General features: G+C 37.1%; 1 protein-coding gene across 1 annotated transcript in view; it reads left to right on the top strand.

Moving 5' to 3' along the window:
• The window catches only part of JAK2 (Janus kinase 2), a 161,089-nt gene that overhangs the window by 61,356 nt on the left and 75,931 nt on the right, over positions 1–23,802 (top strand). The window contains exons 4-5 of the mRNA XM_049774261.1: positions 4,486–4,603; positions 10,496–10,641. Coding sequence (XP_049630218.1) covers positions 4,486–4,603; positions 10,496–10,641 — 264 coding nt within the window. The remainder of the gene's footprint in view (positions 1–4,485; positions 4,604–10,495; positions 10,642–23,802) is intronic.

Raw genomic sequence — 23,802 nt, 5'->3', positions numbered from 1 at the left:
GCAGTGCTCAAGGGTTCCTCCTGGCTCTATGCTCAGAAATCGCTCCTGGCAGGCTTGGGGGACCATTTGGGATGCCGGGATTCGAACCACTGACTTTCTGCACGCAAAGCAAATGCCTTATCTCCATACTATCTTTCCAGCCCCCAAAACTTATATTTTAAAAAGAAAAATTATTTTTGAATCTGTAACTTACATCTTAAGGAAATAGAAAATGAGCAGCAAATTAAGTTCAAAATTGAAGGAAGAAAATAATATCAGAGTAAATATAAATGAAAGTTCAACAGAAAAATAGAAGAAATGAAAGAACCAGAAGATGGTTCTTTGAAATAACTAACAGAGGCTGGAGCAGTGGTGAAAGTGGTAAGGCGTCTGTCCTGCGCACACTAGCCTAGGACAGACCGCAGTTTGATCCCCTAGTATCCCATATGGTCCCCCAAGCCGGGAGCGATTTCTGGGTGCATAGCCAGAGTAATAATCCCTGAACATCATCGGGTGTGGCAAAAAGAAAACAGAAAGAAAGAAAGAAAGAAAGAAAGAAAGGAAGGAAGGAAGGAAGGAAGGAAGGAAGGAAGGAAGGAAGGAAGGAAGGAAGGAAGGAAGGAAGGAAGGAAGGAGGGAGGGAGGGAGGGAGGGAGGGAGGGAGGGAGGGAGGGAGGGAGGGAGGAAAGAAAGAGAAAGAGAAAGGAAGGAAGGAAGGAAGAGAAAGAAAGAAAAGAAAGAAAGAAAGAGAGAAAGAAAGAAAGAAAAAGAAAGAAAGAAAGGAAGGAAGGAAGGAAGGAAGAGAAAGAGAGAGAGAAAGAGCGAGAAAGAAAGAAAGAAGAAAGAAAGGAAAAAGAAAGTAAGAAAGAAAGAAAGAAAGGAAAGAAAGAAAGAAAGAGAGAGAAAGAAAGGAAAGAAAGAAAGAGAGAAAGAGAAAGGAAAGAAAGAAAGAAAGAAAGAAAGAAAAGGAAAGGAAAGAAAGGAGGGAGGGAGGAAGGGAAGGGAGGGAGGAAAGAACAAGGAAGGAAGGAAGGAAGGAAGGAAGGAAGAAGGAAGGAAGGAAGGAAGGACGGACAGTATTAATTAGAAAAAATCTTTAACTGGGGCCAGAGAGATAGCATGGAGGTAAGGCATTTGTCTTGCACGCAAAAGGTCAGTGGTTCAAATTCTGGCATCCCATATGGTCCCCTGAGCCTGCCAGGAGCAACTTCTGAGCATAGAGCCAGGAGTAATCCCTGAGCGCTGCTGGGTGTGACCCCCCCCCCTCAAATCTTTAACTAGTTTGACCAATTTAAAAAGAGAGAAGTTTAAATTATTAAAGTAAGAAGGAAGGAAGGAAGGAAGGAAGGAAGGAAGGAAGGAAGGAAGGAAGGAAGGAAGGAAGGAAGGAAGGAAGGAAGGAAGGACAATATTAACTAGAAAAAATCTTTGACTAGTTTGACCAATTTAAAAAGAGAAGTTTAAATTATTACAGTAAGAAGGAAGGAAGGAAGGAAGGAAGGAAGGAAGGAAGGATGGATGGATGGAAGGAAGGAAAGAAGGAAGGAAGGAAGACTATTAATTAGAAAAAATCTTTAGCTAGTTTGACCAATTTAAAAAGAGAGAAGTTTAAATTATTAAAGTAGGAAAGAAAGAAAGAAAAAGGAAGGAAGAAGGAAGGAAGGAAGGAAGGACAAACAATATTAATTAGAAAATATCTTTAGCTAGTTTGACCAACTTAAAAAGAGAGAAGTTTAAATTATTAAAGTAGGAGCATCACTCTCTTTTTTTGTGGGGTGTGAGGGTCCTACATGGCTGTGCTCAGGGCTAATTCCTGGCTCTGCAATTAGTTATTACTCTTGAGCTTGGAGAAACTCTTGGGGTATTGAGGATCAAACTTAAGTCAACCATGTGCAAGGCAAGTGTCTTACCTGTGGTACTATCACTCCAGCCCCATATCACTATTATTTACAGAAATTACAGAGACTATAAGGAACAACTCTCTGCCAACAGTATATAATGAGGTTGAAGTGCACAATGCCTAGAACGATGCAAATGTAAGTAGTGACAAAAGAAGAAATAGTATATCTAAATAGACCTGGAGTAATTAAAATGGGTTAGAAATTATGTTTAAACATATGAGCTGGAATAATAGTACATTGGGTAGGGCATTTGCCGTGCACATAGACTAGCCAACTTAGATCCCAATATCTGATATGATCCTCCAAGCACTTCCAGGAGTGATTTCTGAGTGCAGATCCAGGAGTAATTCTCGAGATTCGCTGGGTGTGGCCTTAAAACAAACAAACAAATAAAAATACATTATATCAGTTATTCCCAAAATTTCCCAAATCTAAATTCAATATTTCTTCATACTGAATATAAACAAGATAGAAAAGATAAGAAAACTTTTTACCAATGTCCCTTATAAATGAAATTGTAAAAAAAATCTCCAATGAAATAGTAGCAAGTGAATTGGGCAAAATAAAAAGGTAAAAACACTATGACTAGGTGAAGTTTAAGGAAGCATGACTATATAGTGAGAGTATATATAATGGCAGTACATACTATATCTAGCCTCATTCCCCAGTTTTTTAATAGATTTTTAACAAGTAAGACAATTCTTCAGAAAATATTAGACTTTTCAACAGATGTTGTGGGACAACTGAATATCCACATATGAACTTATACTCATAAATTAAAGCAAACCAGAAACTTAAATCTTAATAGCTGAAACTATAACTTCTAGAAGAAAGCATGGGAGAAAATCTTTTTTTTTTTTTAACTTAGATTAGATTTGGTATAACACCAGAAGCTCAAGTGCTGAGAGAAAAGTAGGTTTATTAGAAACCATCAAAATGTTTGTGCTTTGAGGTTCCTGGCCAATCTCCAAGCTAGTAATTTCAAATCCAAATCTGAATTTTGGTTAAGCCATATGGGAGATATATCTTTAAGTCACTTAAAAAAAGTGTTAGAAACTAGAAGACAGAGGGAACTTTGATTACATTAATTGTTGAAGAAATCCTATCAAAAACTTTTAATTTCTTGTGACTCTGTAGAATGCTAACTAGATGACAAAGGTCTATTGTCAGTTTTCTCAAACTGTGGATGCTGAGATCACAAAACTATAGCATATTCTACCTAAACTCTTTTTTTTTGTTTGTTTGTTTTGGTTTTTGGGCCACACCCGGTGACACTCAGGGGTTACTTCTGGCTATTTGCTCAGAAATTGCTTCTGGCTTTGGGGGACCATATGGGACACTGGGAATTGAATCCAGCTCTGTCCTGGGACAGCTGTGTGCAAGGCAAATGCCCTTCTGCTGTGCTATTGCTCTGATCCCCTCTACCTAAACTCTTGACTGAAATACTAGGGTGAATTTTGTAATGCTTATACATTGCTTTTGGAAATGTACAAGTGTAGCAGCTACTTTGGAAAAACGGTTTGGATTTCTTCAGAAAGATAAAAATTACCACAAGAATAAATTATTCCAAGGATATATGCAGAGGAAATGAAATCACAGTGACAAAAATTTCATGCCAGCATTATTCACAATAGTAGAAAATATGGAAATAAATAAAGCCCATTAATAGGCAAAATGTAATAGATCTATTCAATGAATATTAGCAGAACAATAAAAATAAGTGAAAGATTGATGAATTTTATTACATAAATGATATTTGAAATCATATGTAAGCAGGTAGAAAAGGCTACATTGAAATGATTCCATTTGTTTATAAAATGTCCAGTACAAATTTATACAAATAGACTGGTGGATAAAAGAATATTATATTATATTATTATAGAAGAAGAGAGGAATGATTTGTGTGACTATCAACAAATATCAAGTTTGTTTTAGGAGAGACAAATATAATCTTTTTTTATAGATATAAATCAAATTTTATTTTATTTTATTTTTTATAATTATCTTTATTTAAACACCGTGATTACAAACATGATTATAGTTGTATGATTACAGTCATGTAAAGAATACCCCCCTTCACCAGTGCAACACAAGTTGCACCGGTGCAACTTGACAAATATAATCTAATGTTAGATCGTGGGGATATTTATACAGTGTTGAGAATATACTGAGATAATGAATTCTACTACTGTCCTTGTAATATGTGGATTACATTTAAAAGCTATAAATAAAGCTGCGATATTTTATTTGTTTTTGAAGGGCATGTTTTTAACTTTCATTTATTAAAAGACAATTATTTTCGCATCAAATTAACATTTGTGATTCTTCTGTTTCTAAATTAACAATAAATATTTTGTTATTTATATGACTTATTTTTAATTATTATTTATATTATGTATATGGAATTAGATGGTTTTTGATTCTTACGTTTACTTTTGATGTATTTTTTTATTTTATATTTTACTATCATAGTTTTATTGAGATTTGTGTTAACATGTTAGCTGTTTTGGGATGTACCTTTCAATAAAACGAATGGTTATATATAAATAGTATGTTCTTATTTAAACTATTTTTCAGTTGACGAAGTGTTTTAAATATTTTGTAGATTTTACTTCCCATACTGGTATTGTAATGGCAGCAACAGAACCTATCGACATGGAATATCTCGAGGTGCTGAAGTTCCTCTTCTTGATGATTTTGTCATGTCTTACCTTTTCGCTCAGGTATGAGAGTTTACTTGTGCATGTATTATGTGATAAATATCTTTCTGTGTAGTTGAGTCATACCTGTGTTGCACAGGTCTCTTTCCTGGTGGTACTTGGGACCATATGTGGTGCTGGTGACCTCATGCAGTTCAAATGCCTTGCATCTGTACCATCTCTCCACCCCCAGTTTCTCCCCTGCCTCCTTGATTCTCTTTTGGGCTACACTTAGCTCAGTGCCAACATTATTTCAACTGGTCAGGGACCATATGTAAAGCCAGAAATGAACCCAGAGTTAGTCGTGTGCAACACAGATTCCTTCCCTGTCATACCAGCCTCTCTTTTGATGGGTGAGTGTGGGATACTCTGCATGCTTGTGAGGCAAGAGCCACTCATTCCAAAATGATGTTTGGCCTTAATAGTGCAGACCGTGGGCCATCACTGTTATACCTACTATGATGAGCCATGTACTGCTGGCTAAAAACGTAAGCATCTGTGATATTTTGTGCATGCAAGGCTTGTGCTCCAATTCTTTGGACTTTATTTTCAATTCTGTGCAGTATATCTCTCAATCAGAAAATTCTTCGCATGTAGAATGGATTTTCTCTTTTTAATAACAGATACAAAGAGGTGACAATTTGAATCTTTTATCACTAATTAAAAATTTATCATTATTGATAATATAATCTATTTTATAAAGACTAATTGAACTTTTTGAAATGTTTGATTTAGCAATTTAGATAATTTTAGGGGTACTACAAAATCAGATTCAATTTTGCAACATTCAGTCAATAGCTAGAATATAAACTAAGAAAATTCAGAGGAATATTATCAATTCCTGAAAAGTTTCAGACTCAGTAATTAAATGTAAAGAAAGACAGTAACTTAGGTATAAAGTAAGCTATGATTTGTGTAACTCATTTTAGGAGGGTGCTTAGTTGTTGGTAGTCTGATAATTGTGTTCCTGCTATTTATTAATAGTCATGTTAATTATTCAAGTATATTTGAACTTTTGTGTGTTTTTAAAATTTCCTAAGACATTGTTTAAGAAAGTTGTTCAGAATAGAACTGTTTCAGACATACATTGTTCCAACACCAGTCCAACCACCAATGACTCCTTTTCTCCACCAGTGTCTCAGGTTCTCTCCAAACTCCCATTCTGCCCCCTGAATATAACACATTTATTTCATTATTACTTGCTTCAGTTAAACTTAAAGTAATAGCAAATAGAATGATCAGAAAATAAATCAGTAAAAGTTAATTTGGGGTGATCTGTTGCTGTATTGTGTGTGTGTGGGGGGGGGGATTGGGTCACACCCGGCAGTGTTCAGGGGTAAATTACTCCTGGCTCTGCACTCAGAAATCGCTCTTGGCATCTCGGGGTACTATATGGGATGCCTGGAATCGAACCAGAGTCCATCCTGGGTTGGCTGCATGCAAAGCAAACACCCTACAACTGCTATCACTCCCACCTTTTTGAGGGGTATGCAAAGTGTGTTTATATTAAAATACAATTGCTATGTTTTTAACTTTTTGTTAATCTAGTAGAGGACAACCATATGTATGCTTTTAATGAGTCCCATCCTCAGTGCCACACATTATGAAGTTTCTCCTTTTTAAACTGGTTTCAAGACTATGGATTTTGTTTCCTGTCCATTAAGCTTTATATTGTTCTTAAAATATAAATGATAATCTAGCTGGACAGGGTATTCATGATGAAATGCTTATTTTGTTGAGGTTTTGTGCTATATTTTTCCATACTCTTCTCGCTCATTGTCTCATTGGATAGATCTGCTGTATTTTATAGATATCTTGTGAACTTTCCTTTGTATGTAAGTTTCTTTTTTGATTTTACTTTCAGTACTTAGCCTCTGTCTTAGGATTTTGTGATTTTAAGTATAATATGCTTTGGAATTTTCCTAACTGGATGTATTTTCTCTGAGACTCCTCTCAACCTCATTCAGGAGCTCCTTGATCTTTTGCTCATTAGCTTTTATTCTGCTGTGCAGAGTTCTCTTGATTTTTTTTTTTATATCACCTACTCTGCTCTTATTTTGATTGTAGTAGGTTTTCCTTTTGACTCATACTTTCTTTGTGCTTTGCTGTCTGTTTATGCTGGTTTTTTTTTTTTTTTGAGCTATTGATCACCCTAATCTTGGTGATACTAAGGGCATTGTCTATGGATTTCCTTAGCTGGTTGATGGTGTTTGTGTCTCCCATGATAGAGTTTTCCCTCATAGAACTAAGAAGCCTATGTCTTTTCTGTATTGTATTTCTAGTGTTGCTGTGTGTGGAATGAGTCTCTGTAGTTAACCTCCCTGGAAGAAGCTGAGGGATCCAGGGGTCTCAAACTCAATTTACCTGGGGGCCGCAGGAGGCAAAGTTGGGGTGATCCTTGAGTGCAAAGTCAGTAGTAAGCCTTGAACATTGGGGGGTGTGACCCAAACAACTAAAACAAAACAAAACAAAACAAAAAAAGATTCCTCTAGGGCAGGGCCACAAAATGTTGTATGGAGGACCATTTGCTGCCCGTGGGCCACGAGTTTGCATTCCTTTTCTTCTTTGCTGTCCTCATTGCATCACTGAAATAACTACACAGATTCTCATGATTCACATTTTTTGTTTCGTTTTTTGATTTTTTTTTGGGTCATACCCGGTGACGCTCAGGGGTTCCTCCTGGCTGTATGCTCAGAAATCACTTCTGGCAGGCTCAGGGGACCATATGGGATGCAGGATTCAAACCACTGACCTTCTGCATGAAAGGCCATGCTATCTCTCCGGCCCCTCATGACTCACATTTTTAATGTCTCTAGTAATGCTTGTTCAGTTTGTGAGTTACAGACTGAAAAACATTACTTTTGAGGGGTATGTAAAGTGTGTTTATATTAAAATATAATTAGTAAAACATATAAAACATATATTTTAACCATTAAATTTAGAATGAAATACATTCTCATGTTTTGCTGCCACGACCTCCATCCATTTTTAGGACATATTTTGTCTTCTTAATTGAAAAGTTAAATCTCTCTCTTTTTTTATCTTTTGGGTTTTGGGCTACACAAGGTGATGCTCAGGACAAGGTGACACTCAGGGGTTACTCCTGGCTATGCACTCAGAAATTGCTCCTGGCTTGGGGGACCACATGGGACACAGGGGGATTGAACCGCGGTCCGTCCTAGGCTAGTGCGGGCAAGGTAGACACCTTACCACTTGCGGCACTGTTCCACCCCAAAAAGTCATATCTCTTGAGTATAAATTCCCCTCACCTGCTTGCCCCTGACAGCCTATTACATTACTGTGTCTATGAATTTGCCTTTTCCAGATACCTTATATTAGCCTTGTGTTCTCTCTTGAACACTTATTTCTCTTTTTCTGTCATATCACTCTAAAATTTATTTCACTAAAACTATTTTGTTTCACTTTTTGTTCTTTTTTTGAGTGGGGGTCACACGCAGTGATGCTCAGAGGTTACTCCTGGCTATGTGCTCAGAAATCACTCCTGGCTTGGGGGAACAATATGGGACGCCAGGGGATGGAACCTCGCTTGGTCTGTCCTGTGTCAGCCGTGTGCAAGGCAAATGCCCTACCACTGCTCCACTACTCGGTTAATTCATCTTTTTATAGGGGCTTTCTTAACAGTGCTAGAGGTTGGGGCCCTGTGTGTGGGCCTGAAAGTTTAGTGTTTAGACCTTGCAACAGATACTCAAGGTGTTATACAGTGTCAGAGATCGAACTCAGGGCTTTCCACGAAGCTTTCCCCCACTTCCTGGGTTTTCTCTTTTAGGTTAAGTAATCATAGCATACTTGAGTTGTTTTTCACCTTTGGGTTCTTGTGACTTAATGTTGCAATGAACAAGGTATACAAGTATCTTCTACCTTCCATAAGTTTTTTTTTTTCTTCAGCTTCTCTGGCTATATATCCAAAAGTAGAATTATACAGTAATTGCATTTTTAGTTTTGTTGAGTAATTGCTATTATGTTTAGTAATTACAGATATTTTTAGGCACTAGGATTACAAAGCTAACACTAATAAAATTTCAGACACACAGTCAGTGTTCCAACACCAATCCTATCACCATTATTTACATTCCTCCACCAATGTCCCCAGGTTCCTTCAAAACCCCCAGACCACACTTTAATAGGCACATTTTAAAGTAAATTGTTGTAGTTTGGCTTTACATTACAATCGTGTAGTTTTTAGTGTTTTTCATATATATAGACAACTTGCTTATATACCACCAGTGTATCTAGGGCCCCTGACCTTTATGTTACTGCCACACCTTCACATCTTTATCAACACATACTTTGTGTGTTTGGTCAAAACCATTCTGGTACATTTGAACTGGTACTTTATTTATTATTTTGATTTGCATTTCTTTGGTTACTAGTAATCTTAAGCAATTTTTCATGTGCTTCTTGGCCATTTGTATACCTTCTTTAGGAAGAATTTCTGTTCGATACTTTGCTATTTTTGCTTTGATATTTTATTTTTTATTTTAATAATTATTATTGTGACCAAAGTGAATTACAAATCTTTCACAGTAATATTTTAGGTACATAGTGACATTGAATTGAATCCGGGGCATTCCCACCACTAGTGTTGTCCTCCCTCCACCCCTGTTTCCAGGATGCATCCCATATTCCCCTTCTTTGTCCCCACCCCCACCCCCTGTCTCGGGCTACTAGTATATGTCGTCCCCTCTGTGTCTAGCTTGTTGTAGATTGGGTATCAATTCTATTATTGTTGGCTTTGGATTTGGTGTTTAAGTCTGATCATTTTTTTTTTTATTTCTACTCAATGCTCATACAACTGTGCAGTCTTGGTACCATCCATTCCCCACCCCCCTCCACCAATTTATGAGGCAGAACAAGATGATTCAAGTTATCTGGTTCTTGCTTTGATATTTTATAAAGATATTGCAGTTTTAAATTATTATTGAGTTATTATAATACTTTATAACTTGTAGCTGTTTACCCCTTTTCAGGAATAAATTTTGTATTTATCTCTTGTTCCATTAGTTGCCCTTTTTGAAGGGTGCACACCTAGTGATGTTCAGGGGTTACTCCTGGCTATGCGCTCAGAAATTGCTCCTGGCTTAGGGGACCATATGGGACGATGGGTGATCAAACTGTGGTCTGTCTTAGGTTAGCTTTGCTCAGGAGTTACTCCTGGCTCTGCACTCAGAAATCGTCCCTGGCAGGCATGGGGGACCATATGGGATGCAGGGGTTCAAAGCACTGCCCTTCTGCATACAAAGCAAATGCCCTACATCCATGCTATCTCTCTGGCCCCGGATCTCAGTTCTTTTAAAGTTCTTAATTATCTGGTGTTTTAAGGTAAATTTCTAATTATAAGGTATATGGCATAGTCCTTTTTTTTTTTTAAACATTTTTATTTTACCTGTTTGTTTTCCAGATTTTAGTTTTGAACTAATTTTGTATTTTTTTTTGAGGGGGGTTGGGTCACACCCAGCAGCGCTCAGGGGTTACTCCTGGCTCAATGCTCAGAAATTGCTCCTGGCAGGCTCGAGGGACCATATGGAATGCCGGGATTGGAACCAATGACCTTCTGCATGAAAGGCAAATGCCTTACCTCCATGCTATCTCTCCGGCCCTAATTTTGTATTATTAATGTAGTCATTAATATGATGCTTTTTAACATATTTAACTGTGTGTATTTCATTTATATATACTCAGTTTTTATATAGATGTGTAATTTGATGATATAAGCAATGGAATATGCCTGTTGTATAATTGAAAACACATTTGCAAAAGGATCTTTTACTCAAATTTTAAGACAATTATTAAAATCATTCAAAGTACATATATATTAAGTACATATTTTAGATTAAAATGATAGTTCAATGAATTATGATAGCAAAAAATATGAGATGTTTATAATTTTTTCTTAAGTGGCGACATGATTTTGTGCATGGATGGATCAAAGTACCCGTGACTCATGAAACACAGGAAGAATGTCTTGGCATGGCAGTGTTAGATATGATGAGAATAGCCAAAGAAAAAGATCAAACTCCACTGGATGTCTATAACTCTATCAGGTAATTTTCTTATGTAACTTCATTTATTTAACTGTGAAAAATTAGTTTTATATAATTTATTTTCTTTATTTTCCATACTTTTTATTTTATACTGGTCACAAATCAATCAAATAACTGTCTTCCTATGTAACTCAACTTTGTGATATAAATTTTTTTATTTAAATTTTGCTTCAGTTTATATTTATATAGTTGACATATGTCGTAAATTTGATGTGTATAGATTAGTGGTGTGACTTTAAATGTATTTTAAAATGATTACCACAATAAATTTGGTTGATATCTGCCATCTCATATTAGCACAGAAAAAAAGAGAACGAGTATTCCCTTTGTGATAAAACACTTAACATTTATTCATAACAACTTCCATATTTACTAACATCATGTGGATACTTTGCAGATAAATTTTTTTGTTATTGGGATGTTTCTTCTTTTTGATGCCAGTTTCTTTTGTTATGCTGGGCTTTTTGGCAAGCTATATTTCATTTTGCTTTTGTTTTCTTTTTGAAGAAAAGTCTCCCAAAGATATAACTTAGACTCAGTGTTGACTGATCTATTTTATTTTCTTTCATGTAGTTTATTGTTTATAATGTTACATGAAAGTCTTTAGTTATTTTGAATTGACGTCAACTTTTATTTTATTTTTTTGCTTTGGGTAGTTTAGTTGAAAAGAAACAAACTAAAGATTCTTCTTTTGCATCATTTTATGTCTTAATTCTTTTGTAGTAAATTATTTGCATGTGTGTGGTTTATTTCTGCACTTTCCATTTTGTTCATTGATCAGATCTGCATAATGTGTTTTTATTTTGATACTAGGTTGTTTGATTACTGTAACTTAGTAGTATAATTTGATGTTGGATAATTATACCTTCATTATACTTTAATCTTAGGAGTGTTTTTATTTTATTTTATATAAATATGTTATTTTATTATATAAATTAATTTTTTTTGTTTTTGGGCTACACCCAGCAATACTTAGGGGTTTTTCCTGGCTCTGTGCTCAGAAATTACTCTTGACAGGCTTGGGGGAGTATATGGTATACCAGGAATTGAACCCAGGACCACTGTCTGCAAGGCAAATGCCCTACCCACTGCATTATCAGTTCGGTCCCTTGTAGTTTTTGGGTCATACCTGATAGTATTTTGGATGATTCCTGGTTCAGTGCTTGAGTATCATTCCTAGTAGCCCATGGGGGAACAAGCATCAAATTCTCATTGATTTTTTTTAACTATATCATTGTTGTTGTCCCTCAATGCTTGCTTTTGATGAATCTGCTATAAATTTTAAGGATGCTTTTTGTACGTAATTTTCTTTTTTGATCTTGCTGCAATCAGTATTCTATTTCTTTTATTTATAATTATCTTTAAACACTCTGATTACAAATATAATTATAGTTGTATGATTACAGCCATGTAAAGAGCACACCCCCTTCACCAGTGCAGCATTCCCACTACCAGTTTCACAGATCTCCCTCCTCCCCACCCTCTTATACCTGTACTCGAGACAGGCTTTCTACTTCCCTCATTCATTCACATTGTTAGGATAGTTTTCAGTGTAGTCATCTCTCTAACTGCACTCATCACTCTATGTGATGAGCTTCATGTCATGAGCTGCACCTATAAGCCCTCATCTCTCTTGTCTCTGAGATACTGTTAAAAATGTCTTTCATTTTTCTTAAAACCCATAGATGAGTGAAACCATTCTGTGTCTTTCTCTCTCCCTCTGACTTACTTCACTCAGCATAATAGATTCCATGTACATCCATGTATAGGAAAATTTCATGACTTCATCTCTCCTGACGGCTGCATAGTATTCCATTGTGTATATGTACCACAGTTTCTTTAGCCACTCATCTGTTGAAGGGCATCTTGGTTGTTTCCAGAGTCTGGCTATTGTAAATAGCTCTGCAATGAATATAGGTGCAAGGAAGGGATTTTTGTATTGTATTTTTGTGTTCCTCGGGTATATTCCTAGGAGTGGTATAGCTGGATCGTATGGAAGCTCAATTTCCAGTTTGTGAAGGAAAATTCATATCGCTTTCCATAAAGGTTGTAGTAGATGGCATTCACACCAGCAGTGAAAAAGAGTTCCTTTCTCTCCACATCCCCACAAGCACTGCTTAATTTCCTTTTTTGTGATGTGTGCCAATCTCAGTGGCGTGAGGTGGTACCTCATAGTAGTTTTGATTTGCATCTCCTTGACGATTAGTGATGTTGAGGATCTTTTCATGTGCCTTTTGGCCATTTTCCTTTCTTCTTTTTCAAAGTGTCTGTTCATTTCTTTTCCCCATTTTTTGATGGGGTTAGATTTTTTTTTTGTATAGTTCTGTCAGTACCTTGTAAATTTTGAATATTAGCCCTTTATCTGATGAGTATTGGGTGAATAATTTCTCCCATTCAGTGGGTGGCCTTTGTATTCTGGGCACTATTTCCTTTGAGATGCAGAAGCTTCTCAGCTTAATATAGTCCGATCTGTTTATCTCTGCTTCCACTTGTTTAGAGAGTGCTATCTCCTCCTTAAAGATGCCTTTAGTCTCAATGTCCTGGAGTGTTTCACCTACATGTTGTTCTATATACCTTATAGTTTCAGATCTGATATCAAGGTCTTTAATCCATTTGGATTTTACCTTTGTACATGTTGTTAGCTGGGGGTCTGCGTTTGCTTTTTTGCAAGTGGCTAACCAGTTGTGCCAACACCACTTGTTGAATAGGCTTTCCTTGCTCCATTTAGGATTTCTTGCTCCTTTATCAAAAACCAGATTGTTATATGTCTGAGGGTCTGTCTTTATTCCAATACCATGCTGTTTATATAACTATTGCTTTGTAATACAGCTTAAAATTGGGGGAAGTAATGCCTCCCATATTCCTTTTCCCAAGGAGTGCTTTAGCTATTCAAGGTTGTTTATTGTTCCAAATGAATTTCAGAAGTGTTTGATCCACTTCTTTGAAGAATGCCATCGGTATCTTTAGAGGAATCACGTTAAATCTGTACAATGCTTTTGGAAGTATTGCCATTTTAATGATGTTGATCCTGCCAATCCATGAGCAGGGTATGTGTTTCCATTTCCGCGTGTCCTCTCTTATTTCTTGGAGCAGTGTTTAATAGTGTTCTTTGTATAGATCCTTCACATCTTTAGTCAGGTTGACTCCAAGATATTTGAGTTTGTGTGGCACTAATGTGAATGAGGTTGTTCTCTTAATGTCCATTTCTTCCCTATCATTATTAGTGTACAAAAAGGCCATTGATTTTTGTGTGTTAATTTTGTAGCCTGCCACTTTGCTATATGAGTCTATTGTTTCTAGAAGCTTTTTGGTAGAGTCTTTAGGGTTTTCTAAGTAGAGCATCATGTCATCTGCAAACAGTGAGAGCTTGACTTCTTCCTTTCCTATCTGGATTCCCTTGATATCTTTTTCTTGCCTAATCACTATAGCAAGTACTTCCAGTACTGTGTTGAATAGGAGTGGTGAGAGAGGACAGCCTAGTCTTGTACCAGAATTTATAGGGAAGGCTTTTAGTTTTTCTCTATTGAGGATAATATTTGCCACTGGCTTGTGGTAGATGGCCTTAACTATATTGAGAAAGTTTCCTTTTATTCCTATCTTGCTGAGAGTTTTCATCAAGAATGGGTGTTGAACCTTATCAAATGCTTTTTCTGCGTCTATTGATATGACCATGTGATTTTTATCTTTCTTTTTGTTTATGTTGTGATTATTTGAAAGATTTACGGATGTTAAACCTTCCTTGCATTCCTCGGATGAAACCTATTTGATCAAAGTGAATGATCTTCTTGATGAGGCACTGGATCCTGTTTGCCAGGATTTTGTTGAGGATCTTTGCATCTGTGTTCATCAGGGATATTGGTCTGTAGTTTTCTTTTTTGGCATCATCTCTATCTGGTTTCGTTATTAAGGTGATGTTGGCTTCATAAAAGCTATTTGGAAGTGTTCCTTTTTTTTTTTTTTATTTCATAAAAGAGCCTGGGGCCAGGATTGGTAGTAGTTCCTCTTGAAAGGTTTGAAAGAATTCATTCGTGAATCCATCAAGGCCTGGGCTTTTGTTTTTGGGCAAAATTTTGATTACGGTTTTAATTTCCTCAATAGTTATGGGGGTGTTTAAATATGCTACATCTTCTCTATTCAACCGTGGAAGGTTATATGAGTTCAGAAATTTATCCATTTCATCCAGGTTCTCATATTTAGTGGCGTAGAGTTTCCCAAAATATTCTCTGAATACCCTTTGAATCTCTGCAGTATCTCTAGTGATCTCCCCCTTTTCATTTCTAATACGCGTTGTCAAGTTTCTCTTTCTCTTTTGTTTTGTGAGTTTTGCCAATGGTCTATCAATCTTGTTTATTTTTTTAAAGAACCAACTTCTGCTTTCATTGATCTTTTGGATTGTTTTTTGGGTTTCCATTTCATTGATTTCTGCTCTCAGCTTTGTTATTTTCTTTTGTCTCCCTATTTTTAGTTTCTTTTGTTGTTTATTTCCTAATTCTATAAGCTGCATCATTAAGCTATTCATGTATGCTTCTTCTTCCTTCCTGATGTGTGCTTGCAAAGCTATAAATTTTTCTCTCAGTACCGCTTTTGCTGTATCCCCTAGGTTCTGATACTTTGTGTTTTCATTGTCGTTTGTTTCCAGGAAATTTTTGATTTCTTCTTTGATTTCATCTCCAACCCACTGGTTGTTCAGTAGTAGACTGTTTAATTTCCAGGTGTTAAATGTTTTCTTCTGTGTTCCTTTGTAGTTTACATCTAACTTCAGAGCCTTGTGGTCAGCAAAGGTAGCCTGTAAAATTTCTATCTTCTTGATTTTATGGAGGTATGTTTTATGTGCTAGCATGTGGTCTATCCTGGAGAATGACCCGTGTATGTTGGAAAAGAATGTGTATCCAGGTTTCTGAGGATGGAGTGTCCTATCTATATCTACTAGGCCTCTTTCTTCCATTTCTCTTTTCAGGTCTAGTATATTTTTGTTGGGTTTCAATTTGGTTGACCTATCAAGTGTTGACAAGCCTGTGTTGAGGTCTCCCACAATTATTGTGCTATTATTGATATCCTTCTTCAGATTTGTCAACAATTGTATTAAATACTTTGCTGGTCCCTCATTGGGTGCGTATATGTTTAGGAGAGTGATTTCTTCCTGCTGTACATATCCCTTGATTAGTACATAATATCCATCTTTGTCCCTTACAATTTTTCTGAGTATAAAGTTTGTGTCCTCTGATATTAGTAATGCCACCCCCACTTTTTTAAGGGTGTTGTTTGCTTGAATGATTTTTCTCCAGCCTTTGATTTTGAGTCTATGTTTATTCTGACTATTCAGGTGTGTTTCTTGTAGGCAGCAGAAGGTTGGCTTTAGTTTTTTGATCCATTTCTCCACTCTGTGCCTCTTAACGGGTGCATTTAGTCCATTGACATTGAGAGAAATAATTGTCATGGGATTTATTGCCATTTTTGTGTGGAAGTTTGGTGTGTTTTTTGTTCTGTCTTGTCTTTAGAATAGATCTTTCAGGGGCCGGGAAGGTGGCGCTAGAGGTAAGGTGTCTGCCTTGCAAGCGCTAGCCAAGGAAGGACCGCGGTTCGATCCCCCGGCGTCCCATATGGTCCCCCAAGAAGCCAGGAGCAACTTCTGAGCGCATAGCCAGGAGTAACCCCTGAGCGTCACCGGGTGTGGCCCAAAAAAAAAAAAAAAAAAAAAAAAAAAAAGAATAGATCTTTCAGTTTTTCTTTTAAGGCTGGTTTTGAGTCTGTAAAGTTTTTGAGCTGTTGTTTATCTGTGAAGTCATGTATACTTCCTTCAAACCTGAAAGTGAGTTTTGCTGGGTGCAGTATTCTTGGCGAAGCATTTATTTCATTGAATTTTGTCACTATATCCCACCACTGCCTTCTGGCTTTGAGTGTTTATGGTCTCAGGTCTGCTGTAAATTTCAAGGATGTTCCCTGGAATGTAATTTCCCTTTTTGATCTTCCTGCTTGCAGTGTTTTATCTCTATCTGTGGGATTCATCATTGTGACTAGGATATGTCTTGGGGTGTTTCTCCTGGGGTCTTTTTTAGCTGGTACTCTTCGGCATGCAGGATTTGGTCACATGTTTTCTTTAGCTCTGGTAGTTTCTCTGTGATGATGTTCTTGACCGTTGATTCTTCCTGGAGATTTTCTTCTTGGGTCTCTGGGACTCCAATGATTCTAAAGTTGTTTCTGTTGAGCTTATCAAAGACTTCTATTTTCATCTGCTCATATTCTTTGAGTAATTTTTCCATTGTCTGATCATTTGATTTAAGGCTTTTTTCCAATCTCTTTTGCTGTGTAAAGTTGTTATGCATTGCATCTTCCAGCACAGTAATTCTATCCTCAGCTGCTTTTAACCTGTTGGAAAGCTCATCCATTATGTTCTTCATTTCGTCTACTGAGTTTTTCAGACCTGTTATTTGACCTGATATTTTAGTTTGGAGTTTTCTGATGTCTATCTTCATATTCTCTTGATTTTTATTAGTGTTCTGATCTATACTTTCTTTGAGTTCTGTGAGCATCCTCCATATTTCTTTCTAAATTCCATTTCTGAAAGACTGCTTAGGTGATTGGCCATTGTTGGGTCATCAGAGTTTCCATCTTCATTGTCTATGGCTGATGTTGTTGCGTAATTTCCCAATGTCATGCTTATGCTGTGGGATTTTCTACGTGTTGTGGTGGTATTCATTGCTAGGTGGAGTGTGCGGCCTCTGCTTCGACCCCTCATAGGTGGGCTTAAGGGGGCCAGCAGAGTCAGCTTTATCTGCAACTCTGGCCCATAAAGACTCACCTTAGCCGAGGCAAGCCGTCAGGGGATGAATGCCAGAGAAGATCAAAGTTCCCAGGTTGAAGCAAGTCAGGGGAAGCCCCAAAATGTCTGCCAAGCTTAAGGGGCCCAGCAGAGTCTGTCTTATCCACAACTCTGGCCCGGAAAGACACACCTCAGCCGAGGCACACCCTCAGGGGATTAATGCCAGAGAAGATCAAAGTTCCCAGGTTGAAGCAAGCTGGGGGAAGCCCCAAAATGTCTGCCGAGCGTAAGGGGCCCAGCTGTCAGCTTTATTTGCAACTTCAGCCTGGAAAGACTCACCTCAGCCGAGGCAAGCCATCAGGGGATTAATGCCGGAGATGATCAAAGTTCCCAGGTTGAAGCAAGCTGGTGGAAGCCCCAAAATGTCTGCCAAGCTTAAGGGGCCCAGCAGAGTCTCCAGTATTCTATTTCTATGTATGGTTTTCATCATTGTGCTTGATTGTGACTTGACTTGAGATGCTTTTATTGGGATGGTCTTTTAGCTGATATTCTTTGGATGTCCAAGATATGGGTATATGCACTCTTCAGTTCTGGGAACTTCCTAGCAATGATTTCTTTGACTGTTTATTCTTTATAAGGATGTTTTATCTTAGGATTATGTTGTTTCTGTTCATTTTATCCCAAAGGACTGTTTTCATCTGTTTGCTTATTTTCCATTTTTCATTTTTTTGTTTCAAAACTCCTTTCTAACCTTATGCTGTTGTATGGAACCATTTATGCAGATCATCTTCCAGCTCCCTGATTCTGCCCCACAATTTTTTTACTTGGCCTGTGACACCTTCTAGTGAGGTCTTCATTTAGCCTACCAAGTTTTTCAGTTATGTCATTTCTGTTTTGAAGTTTTCTCAATTGTGCTCTCATATTTTCTTGATTCTTATTGGCCATCCTTTCCATGGTTTCTTTGAGTTCCTTGAACATCCATAAAATTTCTTCTCTAAAGTCCTTATCAAAGAGGTCTAATACTACTTCCCGTTTAGCACTACCATCTTCATTCAGTTAGCATGATGGGGTTCTGTGTTTCTTTCCAGTATGGTCATGTTTTTAATGTATTGTGGAGCCCATTGACTATAAGAAATGCATGACTGTAGAGCTAAATTGGAGTGCTCACATTCTTCTCAGGAGAACTGCGCTGGGGTGAAAAGGGGAGCCTACTGCTAGTTTGCCTCAGTTTCTTGGGCTCTTGTGGATTCCCCCCCCCCCCCAAATCTTGTTTCTTATTAATTTGAGCCATCACTGGTGCTTTGTTTTTAATTTACGAGGTAATATCCTTTGCAAAGTTGTGTCTTCTTATGTTTTCATGTTAAACTGATTTTTATTTAATGTGCTCTTTATATTCAGCATGTCTGGAAATTTTTCATTATTTTTTTCTGGGGAGACCATTTCTAGCAATGTTTGGAGACTACTCCAGTTCATTGCTTGGTAGATCCTATAGAAAGCTATCTTACATGTATAGTTTGTAGTCCAGCCCTTTGACCCATATTACTAGCCTCTGAATATTTTTAGTATCTAAATTTTCATATTGAACACCTCTTCTCTTTCTTTAGCTATGATATTTTTAAGTTTACTTCCTCTGATAGATTGTCTTATTTTGTTACTGTCTCTAATTCTATTTTCCTTTCTTAATTTTAATACCATGGTTTACATGGTTGTTCATAACATAATTGTTTTTCGCTCACAGCTACAAAGTTGTTCATGATTGCATTTCAGTTATATAGTTTACAATACCCTTCACCATACACATTTCCCACCACAAGTTTCCCCAGTTTTTCTCTTGCACTCTTCCCTGACTGCCTCTGTGGCAGACATATTTTTCTTTTTTCCCTCTCTCTCCCTCTCTCTCTCTTTCTCTCTCTCTCTCTCTCTCTCTCTCTATATATATATATATATATATATATATATATATATATACACACACATATAATTCCTTGTTTTTATCATTATCTCTAGAAAATACTCATTTTCTTCAATGAATTTCAACTTACTCTTTCAATGGTTTCTGCAAAATGTTTCTACTTATAAATCTGGTTCTCTTGTAGATAGAGCTCTGACTTTAGTGTTGGAATTACCGTTTCTTTCTATACTGTGATTGGTAAATAAATACATTAAAGATGGCATTTCGGGCCAGATGGCATGGAGGTAGGGCATTTGACTTGCATGCAGAAGGTCGATGGTTCTAATCCTGACATCCCATATGGTTCCCGAGCCTGCCAGTGCTGGAGGCAGCTTCTGTCCTACAGCTCCAGTGGGATTTAAGTGAATCCACTAAAGGGAGAGTGGGTTGCATGGGCAGCGAAATATGAAATAATGAAACCACACACATCTTCTGGCAGAAGTGAGACAAGTTTAATTTTTAACCTGGGAGTTTTATAGGGGTAAAGCCAGTCATAGGTAGAAAGAAGAATGTCTACAATCACAAAGCAAAGTTTAACAATACTTAAGCTATGAGTGTGAGCTGTAAGAATTTGAGTTACAAAGGAGAAGGTCACACACAGGGCAGCTTTTAATAACTAACTTCAAATGCAAAATAAGGGAATATTAAGAAGTAGAAAAATATCTAAGAAAGTGGTCTTCACTGAGTTGAGCTCTATTGTTTTAGAGATCAAGGAAGGAGCCAAATCCCCAAAGGTGAGTTCCCATTTTCTGAGAAGGGTCAATAGCCCAGGATCTGCATTCTGGCTATACCCTTGATTACCAGACACTGAGGCTGCAAGAACATATTTGAAAAAGAGAAAAATATTGTCTTTTGATTTTAGTGCTAAATATTATCCAGAAAATGTGTTCTCTTAGTAATCTTGGTGCTGGGATTTCTGAAAAGAATTTGATTGAGGCCAATTTTTGCCTGAGGTTTTACAAAGGAGAGATAGCCAAATAATGACAGAAAATGTAATACCAAGCATGGAATTATTTCTTCAGGAATCCCTCAACTATCCACGCAGAGGAAAAGGCATCCACAGCTTTCCACACCAGGGAAATCCTGGGATACATCTTGTGTGCCTCCTGAGTTTCCCTAAAATGGAGAGTTTTTGCATGCCAGGAGCAGTTTATGAGCGTAAAGCCAAGAGTAACCCCTGAGTACAGCTAGATGTGATCCCAAATCCAAAACCAAAACAAAACAAAACAAAAAGATGGCAATAGATTGCATTATTTCTAATGAGGCAAGCACCTAACAGGCAAGCACAGTACAACTCCTTCTCCACAGTTTCTCTAACCTTTACTTGTGGAACACCTTATTACAGTTCTTTATATTTGGTCTGCAACTCATTCTCTCAGCTAGTTCTTAAGTATGAGATTATAGGACCCAATGACTGCTGTTTGTGCATACATGTGCATGTTTATACCATTGAAGAAATATTATATTACACCTAGAGAGCCACTATTCATAATTTTGGTTCTCTAGCACTGTCAAATCTGCCAATAGCAATATTCATTGATTCAGAAATACTTCATATCTAATCGTAAATCAGTCTTTTCACTAATCCTAAACCTTTGTCACCTGTTTTCAGTTACATAAATACATGTTTCATATGCAAAGAAGACTGTGTGCTGTTTAACAAACTTTAAGTTTAGTAATTGATTTTGGCTGTACTCTAGCACAGTGTTTCTCAACCTCTTTTCAACCCTATTTGAATTATTCCTCTGACTTAATTGTCTGATCAGTTGACCCCTAGTCTTGTCCTGTGGTATCTAACTTAGGCAAGTGTTTACCTGTAGTCCTCCTTGGAACATCTGGTGTTCACAGAAGGTTATCTGGTTGAGAAACACTGGTAGAGGGGGAGCGTTATGAGCTGTCTATTACTTCATTTCTATGGCACTTTTAATGTAATATTTAAAATGTAACATACAGCTTTTTGTCAAAATTAGCTATAATATTGTAATTGCTCAAGTACTAAAACAGTACAGTAACTGATATTACTGAACACATAATATTAGCACATAAGACTATCAGAACACAGGAAGAGGCATCTGATATAGAAGTTCAGAAAGTTTGTTTTTATTTGACATTTGACTTGAGATATAGAATGAGTAAGAGATTACTGGGTATGAGTAGGTATCAGGAAATGTGCACTGTCATATGTACATTGTATGTCTTGTAGCCCCTTTACATCTTCATTTACCAGACATTTGAATAGAAGGCAAATTATTTCTTTATTTCTTCTGAGCATTTTACCTAGAGAATAAACTACAAAAGAGCCAGAGTATTTTTAAATATATTTATTCTTATTAGAAAGGAACTACTGGGGCTGGAAGGAAAATACAGGAGCACTTGCCTTGCATGTAGGTTGTTACCTGGTTTGATCCCTGCAGTACTTCTGTTCCCCTGGCCACTGCCAGAAGTGATCCTTGAGCACAGAGCAAAAAGTAACCCTGAACGCTGACAGCTGTGGCTCAAACACTGCCTTTTCTCAAAAAGTAAAAGAAGAAAGTAACTGAGTTCAAAGACTTTAAGATTGCCTAAAGACTAATATATCTAGAAGTTTTAGATTTTCCTAATTAATAACAGTAGTAGCCAACAAAACATATAATTTTAAGAATTCACACAAGTTTTTGGAATATAGCATTTATAGGAAATATTTACAACACAGTACCCTGTTCCCCTCTCCCCACCAGTTGTGTATGAAACAATCAGGGAAAACAAACTTGTATTTATTTTTTAATTTTCTTTTAATACTGTAATTTGCCAAGTTGTTCATAATAATCTTTTCAGTCATTAAATGTTCAAACACCAGTCCCACTACCAGTGTGATCTTTCCTTCACCCAGTTTACCACCCACCAGCATAGCCTGTGCCTTACAGGCACAAATTTACCTCATCTTGTTTGTTAAAACACAGGGGCTAATGGAATTATCAAAACTTAATTCAATGAGGATTAATTTGAAGTAGTTGTTTTTAATCTAATCTCTCCATAGTTTTACTAAATTCATTGTAAGGATTTACTGGGCTCTGATTGGTGCTAATTGAGCATTCTGTTACTTTTTAGGCCCAATGAGCTTGGTAGATTATTAAATAAATTTTCCCATTAGATTTCCTGTGATTCTTTTTTTTGTTTTTTGTTTTTTTTTTGGCCACACCCATTTGATGCTCAGGGGTTACTCCTGGCTAAGCGCTCAGAAATTGCCCCTGGCTTGGGGGGACCATATGGGACACCAGGGGATCGAACCGAGGTCCTTTGTTAGCTAGCCCTTGCAAGGCAGACACCTTACCTCTAGCGCCACCTCACCGGCCCCGATTTCCTGTGATTCTATAGTAATGACAATACTATAAAATTTGGAGATGTTGTCCTCCATATTTTTCAATGCTGACATCCCAGAAGAAATGCACCAAATTAGATGTGAAATTATTGTAAAGCCCATCTAAGTTCAATAAATAAAACTAACAACAGAATGCTCAATTAGCAACAAACAGCTTCATAAGTATTCAGACAATAACATACTGACCCTACTGCAAATATGGACAATTTTTCACAAAAATTGTTTAAATAAAAATAGGCTTTGTGGGGCCAGAGTTGTGGCACAAGCAGTTAGGTGTTTGCCTTCCTTGCTAGCCTAGGTTCAATCCCCTGGTGTCTCATATGGCATATGGTCCCCCAAGCCAGGAGCAATTTCTGAACTCATAGCTAGGAGTAACCCCTGAGTAGCACCAGGTGTGACCCCAAAACAAAATAAAAACAAACAAACAAAAAGGCTTTGTTATAAGTTACCAAGGAAGAAGAAGGAGAGGAGAAGAAAGGTATAAAGTAACATGCTCAAGAAAGAATTCCAGGAAGGTGAAGAGAGCCTCCATATACAACATAGAATGGAAAGTCCACATCTCAAGAGGGGAGATTTGGGCAACATATGCATGTGTGTACTGTGTGCTTGAGCCCCTGGAGCCTATCTGCTACAAATTTTCTTTTAATGAAGTTTCTTTTTAATTCTATTAACAATTAGTTGTAACAAGCAGCACTAAATAATTTTTTGTACCTCCCAAAAGGCAGGCTTGTGGAAGGTGGGAAACTAGGGACAGTGGTGGAGGGAATATTACATTGGTCATGTGATAGGTGTTGGAACATTGAATGCCAGAAATAGCTGTATCAGGAGCCACTTTGTAAACCATGGTGTTTAGATAGAGACTTATTTATTTAATACTGAGATGTTGCACAGCCACATGTGGTACATGGTCTAGGATTTATAGATTTGAAACAAATTTGGTGGCTTGACAGTGTGATTAGGTTAACTCATTGGAACTGGGCCATTTCCGTCAGTGTGTAGGTTGTGGCACTGGGCTGCTAGGATTCTTGCAGGAAGGGTATCTGCCCTTAACAGTTTTGAGAATTCTAGTTATCATTTTGGACCAATCTACCT

The sequence above is a fragment of the Suncus etruscus genome, chromosome 1 (genome assembly GCF_024139225.1).
Source record: "Suncus etruscus isolate mSunEtr1 chromosome 1, mSunEtr1.pri.cur, whole genome shotgun sequence".
Lineage (NCBI taxonomy): Eukaryota > Metazoa > Chordata > Mammalia > Eulipotyphla > Soricidae > Suncus > Suncus etruscus.
The sequence above is the reverse complement of the archived record's forward strand: the minus strand, read 5'-3'. Positions and strand labels throughout refer to the sequence as shown.